General features: G+C 29.8%; 3 protein-coding genes and 1 non-coding gene across 8 annotated transcripts in view; 1 reads left to right on the top strand and 3 right to left on the bottom strand.

Moving 5' to 3' along the window:
* Positions 1-3,560: 3,560 nt before the first annotated feature.
* On the bottom strand, positions 3,561-8,184 carry LOC123291419 (ribosomal oxygenase 1). 2 transcript variants are annotated; one of them, XM_044871704.1, is made up of 6 exons: positions 8,048-8,184; positions 7,291-7,883; positions 6,344-6,772; positions 5,793-6,009; positions 4,931-5,298; positions 3,561-4,607 (listed from the first exon to the last, which is right to left on the bottom strand). In XM_044871704.1, the coding sequence occupies exons 2-6, from the start codon at positions 7,851-7,853 to the stop codon at positions 4,343-4,345; spliced, it is 1,842 nt and encodes a 613-aa protein (XP_044727639.1). In that variant the 5' UTR covers positions 7,854-7,883; positions 8,048-8,184; the 3' UTR covers positions 3,561-4,342. The 2 variants fall into 2 exon arrangements, with proteins under 2 accessions (XP_044727639.1, XP_044727638.1); XM_044871703.1 differs by lacking the exon at positions 8,048-8,184 and having other exon boundaries at positions 7,291-7,934.
* On the bottom strand, positions 5,536-5,627 carry Trnay-gua. The gene is given in 2 exon segments: positions 5,536-5,571; positions 5,591-5,627. It is a non-coding gene; the product is annotated as a tRNA-Tyr (tRNA).
* Positions 8,185-9,119: 935 nt separating the features above from the next.
* On the top strand, positions 9,120-10,523 carry LOC123291423 (zinc finger protein 622). The gene is made up of 2 exons (XM_044871713.1): positions 9,120-9,246; positions 9,329-10,523. Exons 1-2 carry the CDS (start codon positions 9,229-9,231, stop codon positions 10,451-10,453), a joined length of 1,143 nt encoding a protein of 380 aa, XP_044727648.1. The 5' UTR covers positions 9,120-9,228; the 3' UTR covers positions 10,454-10,523.
* A 2,144-nt stretch (positions 10,524-12,667) lies between these two features.
* LOC123291417 (uncharacterized protein DDB_G0283357-like) overlaps positions 12,668-17,104 on the bottom strand; it is a 121,703-nt gene continuing 117,266 nt past the window's right edge. For all 4 annotated transcript variants that reach the window (XM_044871697.1, XM_044871693.1, XM_044871694.1 and 1 more), the window contains 5 exons: positions 16,344-16,968; positions 14,286-15,761; positions 13,764-13,924; positions 13,208-13,702; positions 12,668-12,937 (listed from right to left, as the gene is read on the bottom strand). In XM_044871697.1, the coding sequence (XP_044727632.1) occupies positions 12,773-12,937; positions 13,208-13,702; positions 13,764-13,924; positions 14,286-15,761; positions 16,344-16,968 (2,922 nt within the window). In that variant the 3' untranslated portion in view covers positions 12,668-12,772. The remainder of the gene's footprint in view (positions 12,938-13,207; positions 13,703-13,763; positions 13,925-14,285; positions 15,762-16,343; positions 16,969-17,104) is intronic.

Below are 17,104 nucleotides of genomic sequence, written 5' to 3'. Positions count from 1 at the left end.
CAAAAGAAAAAATTTAAAAAGGTTTTTTTAATTTCAAAAAACTAGTAAATATAAATAAAATTATAGCCCTTTCTACACTCACAACCAAAAAAAAAAATACTGAAGATTTCGAGATGCGATAAAATATAATAAAAACATCGGAATTCGTTTCGTGTTTATTACGATGCGGCTTTTAACAGTTCGTTTATAACAGCTCAGTGATGTATTTGTTCTAGTCATGAGGCAAAAAGCGGGAAGAAATACAAACAGGAAATTTTTAAGCGAGACGTCAATTGATATATCGAATATTAACGATAAAATTCGAAAAATAATTAACCAATCGAATATCCCCTCAAGTTAAATCCAACCCCTCGTAAATATATACATAGTCCTGTATTCGATTTTCTGTTCGAAATATTTACATAGTTTACCCTACGAATCCATCTCTTACACGATGAATGTAACTTAACCTTTAGAATTGATTAAATTTTATTCTATCAGTGTATGAGTGCGCGTTGACACTGAAAATCAGACCATGCGTTTTTCCACATTTTACAGCTGATACATTCTCTCAACAAAATTTATTTATATAATTGTTAGTAAAATTCACAAATAATAATTTCTTAAATTTTCTTATTTACTATTTACTATTTCCTTAATTTATTATTTAATATTTATTTATTTTTAATTAAAAATTATAAAGACGTCATCAAAATTATTTCGAAATAAGTTTAATATTCGAAATATATTTTAAAAAAATGTTCATCTCAAACGTGACTAATAATACGCAATTTTACATGACTGCAATTCATATAATTTTACGATTTGCAATTGCAAATCAAAGTTCAAATGTCATTAACAGAATGAATACAAAAGTAAAAATTTTTTAGACATTATCAAGCATTCATACACGTGCATTCATTTCCTTTAGAAATTGATAATATTTATATACCATGTATATATGAAATATATCAAGGTATAGTTTAGTCCCAACTTTGTAACGCTTAAAAATATTGATGCTACCAACAAAATTTTGGTATAGGTGTCCATAAAATCACCAAAGCCTGTGGCTGTAGACACGATAACTCAAAAATGAAAAGATATATCTATCAAGCTGAAATTTGTATAGTGTGCTTAGGGCGCAAAAAGTGACGTCGAGTTCGTAAATGAGCAACATAAATCAATTGGGTCTTGGGTATTGCGGACCCATCTTGTAAAAAATGTTCCTTATAAAAAAATTAATATCTTTTGTTAGAAACATTTTTTCGTAAATATCACTGTTTACCCGTGAGGGCGCAAATTAAAGATTATATAGTAGTTGTGTAATTATGTTGTATAATATGTATACTGAGGAACTGAGAAGAAAGAAACTCTTATTATATTGTGTGTAAGAGTGGATATCTTTCTTTACTTACATGAAGTAAAAAAAACACACGATTGTCTAATAAACACTGTTTACATATGGTATTTCAAAAACTAACTCCGTCAATTGTTTGCTTTCAATAGTTCTCAAAACAAATGTAATCGGATTCTAAAAGGAGTTGAATGTGCAAAATACGAGGAACACCTGTTGACTGGTCGTATACATGAGATCCTCAAGCACCCAAAACCACTTTCCAATCCATGAAACAACATCTTTAATCTGATCGACATAAAAATTTGTATACAATAGGTATACGTAATTTATGTTACTCATATCACTAAATTTAAGAGGATTTTTCCCTTGAAAAATAATATAAAAATGTCATTTGATGAGGTCAAGAAACCGGAGTAATTTCAAGGTTTATTTCCGTTTTCTTTAAGAAATGCAACATTAATTACTAGTACGTAATCTAGTTCGGCTACAATAGAAAAGGATTTTCTATGATTTTGTTTAGGTATTTCCAAACTATTACATATTAGGTTCTCAAGAACATCACGAAATTCACAATATTAGTAAAATTAATCCTCAGAGATCAGCTGAAATTTTTGAGAATTTGTTCCCATTGGAGAAATTTAACATGCATCTTCATCAACATGGTAAAATAAAATGCATGATTCCGAATATTTTTACGTCGAACTCTCTACATATTCACGATTGTTTTGAAATTCGACACATATACTCAATTCCTTAGAAATATTTTTCCATAAAACTTTGGGAGAATTCCCATCGAGCATTTTTTTTGCTCTTTATATCGTTTTTTGAAATTATGCATTTTTGCTAATCGCTTGAACAACAAACCTGACAAACGAAACCTGTTTTCAACAACACACAGGAATACAAACATATTTTTACGATTTTTGAAAAAAAAAACAAACAAGAATTCGTTCACTTGATTCGTCCACTTGAGTAAAAAAATATTTAATATTACTTAACTTCTTTTTTCTTTGCTTCCAATGAAACCTATCAATTTTGAATAAAAAAAATCGATCCCATTTGGTAAAGTTGGTCTTGATTTTCATCTTGTTTACCTTAACAATAACAAAAGATTAACCTTAATTATTTTGTAAATTAATTTTTTTCAATGTTTATGAAATAAAAATAATAAATTAATCAATAATAATCAACATTTATTTAATAAATAATCACTTTTGCTTTACAACACTGTTTCATTCATAAAAAATTGTTATTAATCTGATCACTGATCACATTTTGATAATTTTAAAATATAATAAACAAAATGAAAAAAAAAAACTTAAACGATAATTCTTTTTAGACATAAAAATATTAAGCAAATATGTAAAGATATATTTTCTGTATAATCAATTCTAGTCCCCATGGGCTATAGCGGCTATCGAAGTTAAATACAACAAAAACGTAAATTATTTTATGTTTTCTAAATACTCCATGCTATAAATATATTTCAGAATTAATTTATCGATTTCATTCAAAATTAAACTTGTTACCAAAAATGATGCGCTTTCGAAAATTTCTCAACGAAATGCCCATGAATTAGTCTAAATCAGTTTTTATTTGTTGACTACGACGCCATTTGAAGAGTTTCATATTTGCTAAACAAGCCCATTGTAATATAACTTTTCCTCTTTTTTAAATATTAAACAAGAATTTGATAATAATTATAGTTATTACAATAACAAAAAATTTTAACTTTGATCATTTTCTCAAAATAAGAGTTGTTTTGGAAACTACTGCCAAACTCTAAAGGCGTAATTAACATGCATCCTACTTGCACTATATAATACCCAACTTGAACGTACTAAAAACAAGCTTTCAAACCTACGAATCAAAATATACTGTACTCCATGCCAAAATTATTCTTTGAGTTATGTATATTTTCGAGAAAATTAACCAGTAAGAATATGGAAAGACCTACCACCGATTGACAGCACTATTTTATTTCGAAATTAGATAACGCGCAAACTTTTTATCAAAGTGTATGAAAATGTGATGTAAAAAAATAAGTCTGGGAGATAAAACACCATTTTATTTCAAAGAATAAACCCTAATTAATTACCAACAGTTAATAAATGAGTCTGGCTCAAGGGAGAAAGATATTTATATATATTTTCTTTTAATTTTTAATATTTCATTGGATCAATTTCTCAATTTATTGAAAGAAATAAAACATGCCTAAACTATACTGAAATAATTAAAAAATCTGGATTATTCATTAAATATTTTGTTTCGAAATTAATCTTGGGCACAATTGCATTTTAACATAACTAGTATGTTACCATCCCATTTGCCCAAAATCGGCATCTTCATCGAGTTTTTGATCTCAAAATGTTGATCAATATACCTAGAATCAAAAGTTGACTAACGCGCATACACGCGAAGGGGTGCTAGACACCTATTTTAACTAGCCGTTTTTTTAGTGTATTTATTAAATTTCTTGAAAACAAACGTAAACTAAGCTTCAAAATTACTTGGGTTATATTATATTATAGTTAAACTATGCGTTTGAACTATTTTAAATACTCAAAAACTTATTAAATTCGTTTAATTAAATCCATTTCGTGTCAACTAACACACATTTTCATGTGAGAACATTAATTACTTGAGTTACATGTGTGAGCATTAGTTACGTTAGTTACTTGATTTTAGATATCTCAAAAAACACTTTGTGATAAAAAAAATTCGATGTAGATTGATTTTTGCTTTTTTGACGATTATTTGACTCTTAAATTAAGTCAGATTATTTATAAAAAATTACATATTTACCATTTTTAATTAAAAATATTTGATTTGAGAAATAATCAACTTCTTAAAACAATTAGCACATATTATGTTTTGTGAACGTACATCAGCTTAAATTATAGGTAAACGAAAATTGCATCTTTTTAAAAATAAAAATAAACTCTACACAGAAAAAATAACCTTCTTAACGAATTAAAAATATAAATATTATTTACATTTAAATACTTATTCACTTGAACCTGACGGCAATGGTGTTTCAGTCATTAATAAACCTCTCTCCCATAAATCAGAAACAATTTGAATACGACTTGATTCATTTTCAATTGGAAGATCAGATGCAGAAATAAATTCTGGGTATTTTTTTACTAACATTTCTATACCAGGTGCTACATCTTTATCGATTTCAAAGAATTGTAATTCTTCACCTTGATATTCCTTGGAATTGTATGCATAATGGTAGATTCGTAAAACATTTTCTTCATATACTAGCCTGCAAAACAAATTTTGTTTACTACAAACTTCAACAACTCAATGATAATTAATTAGGAGTTAACAATATAGTGGAAATGGAATCTGGTGGTTAAAATTTAAACTACTTTAAGATTGCATCTATCGCAAATTGAAACAGTAAGCTTTTTTGCCAACAATTCCAAGAAAGATAGTGTTTTGCCAATACGAGTAAAAATAATTTACTTTGTAGTAAGTTTTAGGCATTTAAAAAACCTGCTGAACGAGCTTTGAGGATTGTAATAGTTCCATTTCTTTATACAATAAAAATAAAAATACGCTAAAATTACTCAAAAGTTATATTACCTTAGAATATGTCTCCGTAATAGTTTAATTTTTGTATCTGCTTCAATGACAACACGATTGATTACAACTCCGCCATTCACCATTCTCTCACCATCCCCGTATGCAGTTAATTTTTTCTCTTCTGAGGTTAATATAGGTGGCATAGCAGAATGTTGAAATTGTTTACTCATTGTATCAATAACAGCATCCACTGGAGCTCGTTTAAACATTTTAGCAAGTAAAGTCTCCAGCTTTTTACAAAACATTTCACGTTTCTCATTAACATCTCCTACATGTACCATACCCATAAAATCAGCAAAATGTATTGGTAAACCTTCACGAAATTCTGAATCTGATTCTATCGCTGATTGTAAAGCCATTGGAATTAACTGAAAAAGAAATTGGTTCAATTTATATATAGCATTCAAAATATGAACTACTTAGAAACATCGAGGATTCGGAATATTATTTTTTTTAACAAAAAGAATTGCAAATTTGATAAATCTGATGACCTCGATAAAATTTATGATAATTTTACTACCTTCAACTTTCTTAAGTGTTTAGAAAATGGACTAGATAAATATTTAATTTATGTAAAAAAAAAAAAAAAAATTAAAAAAGTGAATTCCTTCGAGCCGGATTTGAACCAGCGACCTATGGATTACTATTGATAATAAACCTCTACAGTCCACCGCTCTACCAACTGAGCTATCGAAGGTTGTTTAAATTGTTACTTAGATTAAATCATATCCAAAGTAGTATCCAAAGTAAATATCTCAATATTTAGATATACTCAATATTCAGATTCTGAAAGTTTTTATTAAATAAAAAAAATCCCCCGATAGACACAAATATAAAAATAATTGAATTTAAATAATCTCACCTTTTCTAAGTAGTCACCCCAAGATAATTTTTGATAAAACGATAAAGTTACGTGTAAAGAATGACTATCTTCTACACAATGCCCTTGATGGATAGTGCCTCTTGGAAAGTATATCATATCACCAGCTTCTAGAGTGACTTCAAGTATTGGCGGATTGGGTAAATCGTCTTCACAGAAATTAGGGCTTGAATACCTTGGTAAAACTTCGTCTTTGTTTCTATAATAAACAATTAAAAATATTTAATGAAGTTTCTATAAATCATTTTTATATCTTTTATATTTTATATACTATATCTTAAAAGCCAAAGTTTTTCCCAATTTAATGATCTCATTTTACAAACGATTTTTTGGATTTATGAAAAGTTGAGATTTTATGGTCTGTCAGATCTCATGTATTCTTCATGGTAATGGGTGGCTACACGTTTTAAACACAAATATATAAAATAACAAAAAAGAAAATAAAAATAGGAACAGCGTCATTGATGCTTATTTTCCAGCGTCTTAAATGGTAGACCCTATATAATAAATAATGAAAAAATTTATGTTTTTACCTAGGTGCATATAATTTCCAATGTTTCTTTCCTTCAATTTGTAAAATAAATGCTTCAATGTCATCGTAATGCGGAGCAAAGCCTTGAGTTCCTGCTGGTGTTAAATACGCATTTGCACCAACAAAACTACCAAAGTATTCTTGTAAATATGAAATAATTTTATGTAATTTTTTTGAATATGTTTGTGGATTTAATAAACGAATACTGCACCCATTTGAATAATAATCCCAAACAACGGGTGGTAAAGCACGACCTTCTGGATTGAATGTTTCACGTTTACCATCTGTATAACTAGTAACATCCACATTACGACCGAAAAATAAATTATTAGTACGTAATATGTTATCAATTTGTTTTGTTGATAAAAGTGATTCGTAGTATGTTGGACAATAACGTTGTACATGAACAGGTCCTTTTTCCCATGTTTTACTGCAAACAAATTTAGAAAATAGTTAATTAACATTTTAAAGAAATATTTGATGATCTCAAATTTGTGTACATATAATTTTTTTATTAAGTGAATAATACATTATAGTTTCAATTAAATTAATTATCGAATGTTTATATTTGACCGATTTTTAATATACTACCACCATTTTCAAATAGGAACCCGTATTTTTAACTCATTATACCATGCATATATGTAATATGCAAGGTATACTAAGTTTAGTCCCAAGTTTGTAATGCTTAAAAATATTTTTAAACTCAAAATTTACTAAAGCAAATCTTTTTTAATTTCTCGACTTTTAAAAGCTACTGATTTCACAATCAGTAAAATAATGTAATGAATATCTCACTAACTCAGAAGCCTGTTTTATATCAAAAAGAGCATGGTAAAAGTTTATAAATATTGTTTGCCTTTCGACAACAAAACATATTACGCGCTACCTTAGATTTTACGTAGACTGTATGTATAATGACTAGAATACGTTAAATTATGTACTTACGTAAAAAAATTTTTGACTTTGAGAGGATAAATGACCCATTCAAACGTGACTTCTCCAATTTTTGAACTATCATATTGTGCATCTGTTGGTACGGCTTCCGTTGTAGGTTTAGTTAATTCCTCAATCGATGAACTTGGATTTAATTTTTTCTTCTTTTTAACGGGCTTTGAATTTTCCCCATTGGTTAAGCTCTCAGCTGATGTGCAAATTTCTTTACGTTTACTTGTTTTTTTAGGTAAAAATTCTTTTTCAGATCCACTTCCTTCATTGTTGCGATGCATTTGAAAAGTTTCTATCTTTTTTTGAACCAACAACTTCTTAATGTTTTTGTCTGGCTTTAAATTTGGCTTTGGGCTGGTGTTAATTTTATTCTTTTTAACAGGTGTCCCATTCTCACTTTGAGTTATCTCACTATTTTCCGATGAGCCTAATGATATACTTATTGGAGGTTTCAACTTTTTGACTTTTTTTATTTTTTTCTGCTTTTTTGAATGTGCTTCATTAATTTTTCTCATTTGAGAATACACAGAAAATGCAGATACGGGTTCTGAAGTTCCATTCATGTTTCACTCTACTTTTGAATAATTCTAAAACTAAATTAATTTAAAATTTTAGGCTTATTTGTAAATATTAGAATACTAGGTTACTACACGTGCATATGGTGAAACCAGCAAGGGCAAACACATACACGATTCAAATGAAAAATTTTAAGCTATTTTTTGAATTTAATATAATTAATAATATTGCTATTTTTTACCTTCACTAATTACAAATTTCATTCACAAAAAAATTCAAAATATAAGTAAAAAATTATAATTTAACTCAAAATTCAAATCTTTATACACAGAATCAATTCAAAATTATTCTATTTTTGGCGCAAGTTTTGACTTGAATATACCAATACCAACAGTACAAACGAAAAATATCTGAATCTAATTTTATATAGTGATGCGACGAATTGGCGTCAATATTGCGTTTTTGCACATCAACAACTAGGTCATCAACAGGGTATTATCGTTAGTCAAAAATAAATCATGAAATTTGAAAAAATTTAAAATTTATGTAAAATATACTTAAATATTCTGATTTCGAGTCATATAAGCACATTTTTCTTTTAAAATATTGAAATTAAAAATCGTAATTTTTAAACTGTATATCACGTGACCTAAAAAGCGGGTAAGCCCTCCTGTGATATCATAGCGGATAAGTCATAGACTATCGGTTAGTTCAGTGTAGACAGCTAGGTATAATATATCCATAGATAATAAGTATTTATATTTATGATAATCAGATGTCTATGAATATATCTGTCAAATTTATTTGTGTTATTTCCTATAGTGATACCCATATTACGTCATCAAATTAGATGCCCGCGATTTTGACAGTTTAAAAAAGGTTTAAAATTTAATTTAAGTTTTTGGCAAGAAAGCGTGTGTATTTTTCCGAAATAAATTTTTGGTGGCTTTTTATTAGCAAAATCAACATTTTTCATTACAAGAGTAATCAACACTGTCTATGCATGGTATTCCAACAATTATCTCAGTCAATTGTTTGTTTTCACTTGTTTATATTATAACTTAAGAAACTTTGTATTTATTATGGGTCTGCGTTAAGGCTCCCTGGACTTCAACCTCAGGTTACTGCGCCCTTGTTCAGTAAAGATTCCCCCGATTCACAGATCATTGTAACGATTTTTGAATGAAAATATAGTGTAGATTGCTTTCAGCTTTGTATAAGCTATCTTTTTTTTATCTATGAAGCAAGATATCATAATTAACTAAAAACTCATCTTTAAATAATATTGTGCAATGAGTAATTTATTTATATCGACCAATTGAAACAAGCCTTTATAAAAGTGTCATGTTATGACATCTTGAGCAGAACACTTTACATTACATTTTTAGGTTAATGTATTTATGGTGAAGTCGAATAACGTGCATGCAACAAAAATTTAATGTAAGTGTAATGTTTTATCATAATTTATTTTTAACTGAATGAAGTTTAGAGATTAAATAAAATCTGATTTCTATATATACAGATGACATCGCAATTTACTTGTATAACGTGTCGAGTAGCATTCCAAGATGCAGAAATTCAAAGACAACATTATAAAACCGATTGGCATCGTTATAATTTAAAACGCAAAGTAGCTGAATTACCTTCAATAACAAGTGAAGAATTTCAAAAAAGAGTTTTAGCTCAACGTGAAAAAGATGAAGCCGCTGGTCAAGTGAATACCGCCTATTGTCAAGCATGTAGAAAACATTTTAACACAATAGCAGCGTATGAAAATCATTTAAATTCGAAACGACATAAAGATAATACGATGATTCAGGATAATATGAGTGATTCAGTTTTATCAACCACTTCATACGATCGTGTAACGTTTTCCAAAAAAATGCGTAGAAGTTCATTATCCGACGAAGAGAATATGGAAATTGAAGAAGTTGATTCCGATGAGTGGGATGAAGATACAGAAAATCCAATTGAAGGAAATAATTGCTTATTTTGTTCACATCATAGTAAAAATTTAGTGAAGAATTTGAATCATATGACTGTTGCACATTCGTTTTTCATACCCGATGTAGAATATTGTACGGATGTCAAAGGATTGTTAATGTATTTGGGTGAGAAAGTTACCCAAGGTTATATGTGTTTATGGTGTAATGATCGCGGTAAAACATTCCACTCGAAGGAATCAGCTCAACAGCACATGATTGACAAAGGACATTGTAAAATGTTACACGAAGGCTTGGCGCTCGCTGAATACGCTGATTATTACGACTATAGTTCATCATATCCCGATGCAGAGGAAGAAAGTGTAGATGCTGATTCTGAAGTATCAGTACCTACCATAGATGATTCTGATTATCAATTAGTTTTACCATCTGGAATTACTGTGGGCCATCGATCTTTAATGAGATATTATAAGCAAAGTATCGATCCGTCTAGGCAACAAGTTGTTCCAAAATCAAATAAACGTTTACATAAAGTTTTAGCTGAGTATCGCGCTTTAGGTTGGACGGAAACACAACAAAAAGCAGCTGCCAGAAAAGCTCGTGATTTGCATTATATGAAACGTATACAGTCTAAGGCATATACAAAATTGGGCGTCAAAGCAAATAAATTCCAACCACATTTTAGAGCTCAGGTTCAATTTTAAACAATGCATTGTTACTTCAGAAATTATTTTGTTAATTGGTTTTGAATTAAATTTTTTGTATTAAAACAAATTTAACAAATTCCATTTATTTTCCTGTGTAACCAAAAATGGTCAAAATTTCCTTATTTCAATATTATCAATTGGACAATATTCCATGAAAATTTGACTTTTGGCTTGTTTCTAAGACTAAGTCATCGCTGCAGTTATTTTATGTTGGAGTTGCCGGAAATTTTTCGATATATCTCAAGGATATATGAGACGTAATATCCTGGGTACATGAGTTTTATTAGTTATGTATGAGTGACATGTAAAGGTATATGTGTAATGTGACAAAGTAATAAACACTGTCTATGCATGGTATTTCAACAATTAACTCAGTCAATTGTTTGTTTTCACTTGTTTGAAAGAAATTTGTAATATTTATATTGCTACTTCTGGCGTTAACAATAGGCCTTTTCATCATGTCATAAGCGCAAGTGCAGAGTTTATTTTTTCGTACTGACAGCAATAAGTAGGACTAAGATAGAAGATATTTGTTATTCATTTTATCACATTGGTTATAAATCATTTAGTACGAAACAAATGTGAATCGTGATTTTAAAATGAAAAGCCCTATTAGAAGACAAAAAACTCATCAAAATGGTACCGGTACCCACCGGTTTATTTAGTTGGAAGCTAAAAAAAAATTCTTGCTGCTAAATTGGGAATTTTAGTGCTCAAACAATAAAACTCAAAATTATTCAGAAAACGTATAATTATAGTACATTTTAAAAAAATGTCTTTGGTAAATAGGTTCATATTAATTACATAATTTAAACATTTTTATAATAATAACAAACAAAAAATTGAAAAGTACAAAAAATTAAATAAGGAATGAAATAAAAAAAACAGAAAAAAAAATGTTTACAAATACAAAATAGCACAGGTTTCTTCTTTTCAAACGAAAAACATTGATGTAAACCTACTACCCTCATAATAAATTTTGTGCATTTTCTTTACACTGTATTTTATAATTAAAATAGTTAAAATTATACTAATTCAATTAATAATTAAGGCACTGATTACCAATTAAATACCTTAATTTACTTAAGGTTGGTGTGCAAATAATCTATTTAAAAAAAATTACGTATTTTTTGATGACCAAAAACATTTTAGTTTAGGAACACAAAAGAATAGGATATAAATTGAATTTATAGGTTTACGATCACGGTAAATGGTGGAGTTAGACAACTCTGTGTCCGCATTAATAGCATACTGTGTTATTAATGAGGAAATGAGAAATTCTAAAAATGAATGCTTAAAAAACAAATTTCAAAAAAATCCCTCGAATGCCTATTCTGAATCTTTAAAATATATTCTTGAGTCATAAAATTAGTCCAGCTTTCGTGATCCATCTACCGCAAGGAGATATTTGCCTTAAATTTAAAAATAATAAATTTATTTCATTTTTATAATTGGGTATACGCATGAGGGATGTGATGGAACCAGTTATTTATCTGAATTGAATCGTCATTTTTTGTGACCCTATTTGCTTTTCCAAGAAACCATAGATAGCACTATAATGGCGATTGAAGAGGGTGTAAACATTGTCTTAGAACATATAATTAAATGACAAAAAAAGGTAATTTCTACTAATTGACTTACGAACTAGAGTTGTGAATGATATAAAATCGATTATATATTCTACGATTTTTTGTTTGTTTATACTATAGTGATAGATGTTTATACCCTCTTCAATAGCCATTACAGTGCTATCTATGGTTTCAAGGAGTCCCGAATACTCGGATAAATTTGGAATCTGGTAGGATATTTTTGAATTTAATAAATTTTAATTATTCTAGTTAATTAATGATTTGTTCTTAGAAGTTTTGCTATTATCGTGCAAGATGTAGGTACTGGTATCTCGATTACCATTGAACGATTATGTTAAATGACGCACGATTTCAGTAGCTTATTAGATAATAAATATTGGCGTCATATGCTTAATTAAACTCGTATTTTCTTTATGCCGTGCTAATTTGTATACCCAATTTTATTGTTGATTTACATCAAATGTGTTTAACTGACTAAATTATGATTTTCTGTGTTCCAAATATATTTTACATATATTAAAAACATAAATGTCGAAACGAAAATGTAAAGTTCAATTTGATCACATAAAATTTCTTTTTTTTATAAAAACAAAAATATACATAATTTACTTTCTCTCTTTTATTTTACAAGTAAAAAACTATTATAAAAAATTAATTAATAATTATTTTTATGGAGCCGCCATTTTGAAATTAGACTACATAGACTGAATTACTGTCCTTTGCAAATTCATACAATGCACAATGTCGTATCTTTACAAACAGATATTTGTGCTTCTTGTAATATCCTCAATCTTGGTCCCAACGGTATCCCAATCTTTTGTAAACGTTCTTCACTTAAATATGGTAACTCGACCATTCCAACTCTTTCATTTTCAAATGCATTTGCATATTTCTGTAACAAATAGTAATTTTTATTAATAATGAGGTATAGTTTAAATTAAAAAAGATTGACGACTAGAATGCTAAAATTGATTATGCGAATTTAAAAGTTTTAACACGTTTCTTAATACTTGCAAACTTATCTCGTCAATAGTACGAAGGGCAGAAAAACTCAAAGAATGTTATTTTACTCAGAATTTTGATATCAGATCAATTTATTTGTTATCTGAGTACGGTCATTATCTATTAAGAATTAAATAAAACAATAAAATCGTATACTAACCTCGTAACCTAAACTTTTCAAAAACAATCTCAATAATGGCGGCTCATCGCCAAAAAACCTCGTTAATTTTTTTACTCTATTTGGATTTGCTAAGCTAGGCATATCTTTTTGTGTTGTGTTTAATCCTCTTGGTATTGATTGCGCCCTAGCCGCAGCTAACGTAGTTTGTGTACGTAATGCAGATAGTTCTTCACGTATATTTTCCATTTCTTGTATCATTAAATGTTGCGTTCGCATTTCTGACGATAAGTGTGCAACAGATCTTGCCAACGTTACTACATGAGATTCTAACCTTTGGAATCGTTTATTTATTCCACGTAAATCTTTTACTTTTTTACGTTCTTCATGTGCACGTGCTCGTTTATCTCGGATTGGTCGACTACTCACTGAACTAGATGGTAAGGAGGACATGCTACCATATCGACGTTTATTAAACCGTGGATCAGATGGCTGATAACGTCCCGAATATTTTTTCACTCCAAGAAGTTTCAAAACCTGGAAATTAATGGATTTATATATTCTATGACTTTTAATTCAGTGAAAAATTATATCTTACCTCCGCATACATAGTTTCTAATCCTTCTAATTGCTTACGAATTGCTCTTGCATCAGTAGTACTAATATCACCATCAGAATCGCTTTGTCCATCAGCCATTGAATCTAAATCCATGGATCGGGTTGTGGTGGATGTAATGTCGGCCAAATCTAAACCATACACTATAAAAAATAGGTTAATTAGTACCTAGTCCATTAAAATTCGAAAATTAATTGTGTAAAAAAAAAACAGTTCTAGCACAAAAAATTAATGAAAATATTTGTTGATTTTTGCTCAGATAAAAAAAATGCATTAAAAATATTTTTTTCTAGGCAAAAGTTATTTTTTTCCCCTATAAAATATGAATCATCTACAATAAATACAGGGTTAGATTTAAAAAAAATTAAGACTTCAGCAAAATATGGTCCAAAGAGTCTATTTCTTGTCAGGGATAAGTATAACTATAGAATTATTTAGACAAAAAATAAAACTGGATGTAGTAATTCAGTTTAATTCAAATTTTGAATAGTCTATGCAACTTACAATGTTTTCCTTTCATGGCCAAACTCTCATGTTTCTTTCCCATAGATCGATGTTTTGAAGATGATGAATTTTGCCATCGACTGCTATTACCACCCACTCCAGGTCCTACAGTTGATTTACCAGTTTTATTATAACTATCTAAACCATAATCTGGCTTACTTCCATATGGTAAACTAGCACTATGCTTATATCTAGTAGAATTTCTGGGTGTAACATTAGGAGTGGAACCATCTCCAGGTGATAAAGGTGGTAATGGAGGTGTCATTGATGAAATACTTTCACTCAAAGTCGAATTAGCAATTGCAGGCTGTTGAGGATTATTACCTTGTAACGATAATCCATGTAACTTTGGTTCCAAAATATGACGAAGCTCGGATTCTACAATATCAACCCATTCAGAATCACGATTTGAAGGCAAATTATTATGCCCATAATTTCCATTTTGTACTGGATGATTATCTGAAGATTCGGGGCTTGTGTCATCTGTTATTTGTCGTCGGCCACTGCTGTAAGCAGCACTTCCTCGCCCTGAATCAACATTCGATGATGTTTGACCGGAAGCCTTGTCATAATCACTACTTGTGCCAGAGCCAGTATGTAATTTTCTTTGGGTAACATCAATCACTTTTTCACCATTTTCTGTTGTATCTAACTCAATTCGATCCATACGTTGACCTAAATTATAAACGCCTTCAATTTTGCCAATTTCATTTTCTAAACGTACTTTTGGTGTTCCAACAAGACCCACGCGTGTCCCATCATTCTGTGCCGAATCTTTATCAATGACTTCGTTTTGTTTATTAACGCCATGATGGCCAGTGCCATTGATATGTTCATTGTTACGTACACCATTATTATGAGTTATAAATCCTCCGTCATCGCTGTCTTTTTCCGATTCGGCATGTACAGGTCTTGCATTAAATGTTTCCATCACATTCCCATATGAGCCACATCGGTTTGGTTGTGGAAATTGTGATTCTAATTGATGCATGTTGGTGTTTTTTCCTTCGACTTGTTGATTTTTCGGTAGATCATCCGATGCTAAATGCGGTTGTGACGCTGTACGCCTTGCTTCCATAAAACTTTTTTGTCTTATACTATCTCTTTCTAATTGCTGTTGACTTCGAGGCTCGTTTGATCGTTGTTTATCATCCACATGTTGTGATTCAACGTGTGTTTTTATTTCACCATATTGTGGATGTCGCATGATCATAAACGATTGTTCCGGTGTATGCTGCATACCATAACGATTGATTGGTCTTTGCGTATAACTTGCATTGTTGCCACCGTGATAGTAAATTTGCTCTTGTTGAATGCGCATTTGTTCTTGTGAACGTCCTGGTAACATTTGATATTGTTGCGTTTGATACTGTTGATATTGTTGCATTTGCATTATTTGTGATTGTAATTGTTGATTGTATTGTTGTTGTTGTTGTTGCTGTTGTTGAGACATAATTCCTTCTGTGCGTGGTTTACCTGTAAGAAAAATTTAATTTATTTTAATATCTTAAATCAGTTTCTGTCATAGTTGAATCAGGAACAAGTAAATCGCGATTATTGGTTCACACAAAAATTAATCTATCGGCTTCTGACCCAAACGCTATCGCGAATAATTTCAACATAATGAGATTGAGTTAGCACAGGTAGGCCTTTTGATAGCACGAATTAGAAGCATTACATATTAATAAAAACAGTGTCGCAATTGTTGATCCGAAGACAATAGAGCCTTAGGTCAATTTGAATTATAAAAGCTGTATTGTAAGGCCAGTAATAAAGGATTTTTTACTATCAGTATAAATACAGAAAGACTCTTAAATGCAATGGTTACATAGAGTATGTTTGATAGGACAAGGTTATTTAACTTCGCCTGTCAATTTGCGTGAACCATGGCGGATGTGTTTGACGAATGTATTTGTATAAATTACAATACAAGCTATAAATATTTGATGCTATTTGCTAATGAATGTTAAAAAAAATTAACTGAATCTTACGTCATACTGAGAATCATAAAAAATTTTGGAGTGAAAGTAAAACAGTTATTATTATTTTATTACATACCGTAAATTCCTTGTTCGCCAGACGGTGGTTTTTTTAATATACTCGTGATTTGACGTTCCTCTTGATTTGCAGTGGAATCATTTAATGCTATATCAATGCTACGGTTACTTTTACGCAACTCATCAGCAACATTATTCAGACCTTGATCATTTTCAACGCCATTTTTTTCACAATCACCATTTTCTTTTCCACCAGTTTTGAAACGACTTGAGATCATACCACGTATTGTTTGATAAGTTTTTGTCATTGCTTTTGAATTTTTAATCCCATCTTTTGTGTTGCCATTTCCTCCTGCATCTTTTGTTTCGATCGTAACCGATACAGTTTGGCAATTTTGCCCATTATTATTGGTTGTCGTAGATGACTGTTGTATTGATTGTTGCGAGGTTTTACTATTATTTGGAATTATTCCATTATTATCAGCTTGTCGAATTGCATTTCCATGCCAAGTTTGTTGTTTTGGTACAGCACCTGTGGATGATGGATTGTTGTTTCCACCTTGGTTTTGTTGATCTTTATATGTTGTATAAATGTCTTGAGCGGACTGATATGTAGAAGATTGTGTTCGATACTGCATGTTGTGTTGATCATTGTTTCCATTTGTTTGAACATTTCCTGGATAATTCTGTAAAAAAAGCATATTCAAAATTTATATTTTGGAATCAAAAGTTAAACGTAAAACTTATTCCTACGTTACATAGTTACTTTTTCTATATCGACTTAAAACAGGAAAAATAACCTTTTTTCTCCATGTAGTGCCC

The sequence above is a fragment of the Chrysoperla carnea genome, chromosome 2, assembly GCF_905475395.1.
Source record: "Chrysoperla carnea chromosome 2, inChrCarn1.1, whole genome shotgun sequence".
NCBI classification, from domain to species: Eukaryota; Metazoa; Arthropoda; class Insecta; order Neuroptera; family Chrysopidae; genus Chrysoperla; species Chrysoperla carnea.
The sequence above is the reverse complement of the archived record's forward strand: the minus strand, read 5'-3'. Positions and strand labels throughout refer to the sequence as shown.

Coding starts and splice junctions, on each gene's coding strand:
- LOC123291419 (XM_044871704.1), bottom strand. CDS start 7,853: ATGAATGGAACTTCAGAACCCGTATCTGCATTTTCTGTGTATTCTCAA. Junction 5,299..5,792: donor GGGGTGACTACTTAGAAAAG/GTGAGATTATTT, acceptor TTTCTTTTTCAG/TTAATTCCAATGGCTTTACA. Junction 4,608..4,930: donor TTACGGAGACATATTCTAAG/GTAATATAACTT, acceptor TTTGTTTTGCAG/GCTAGTATATGAAGAAAATG.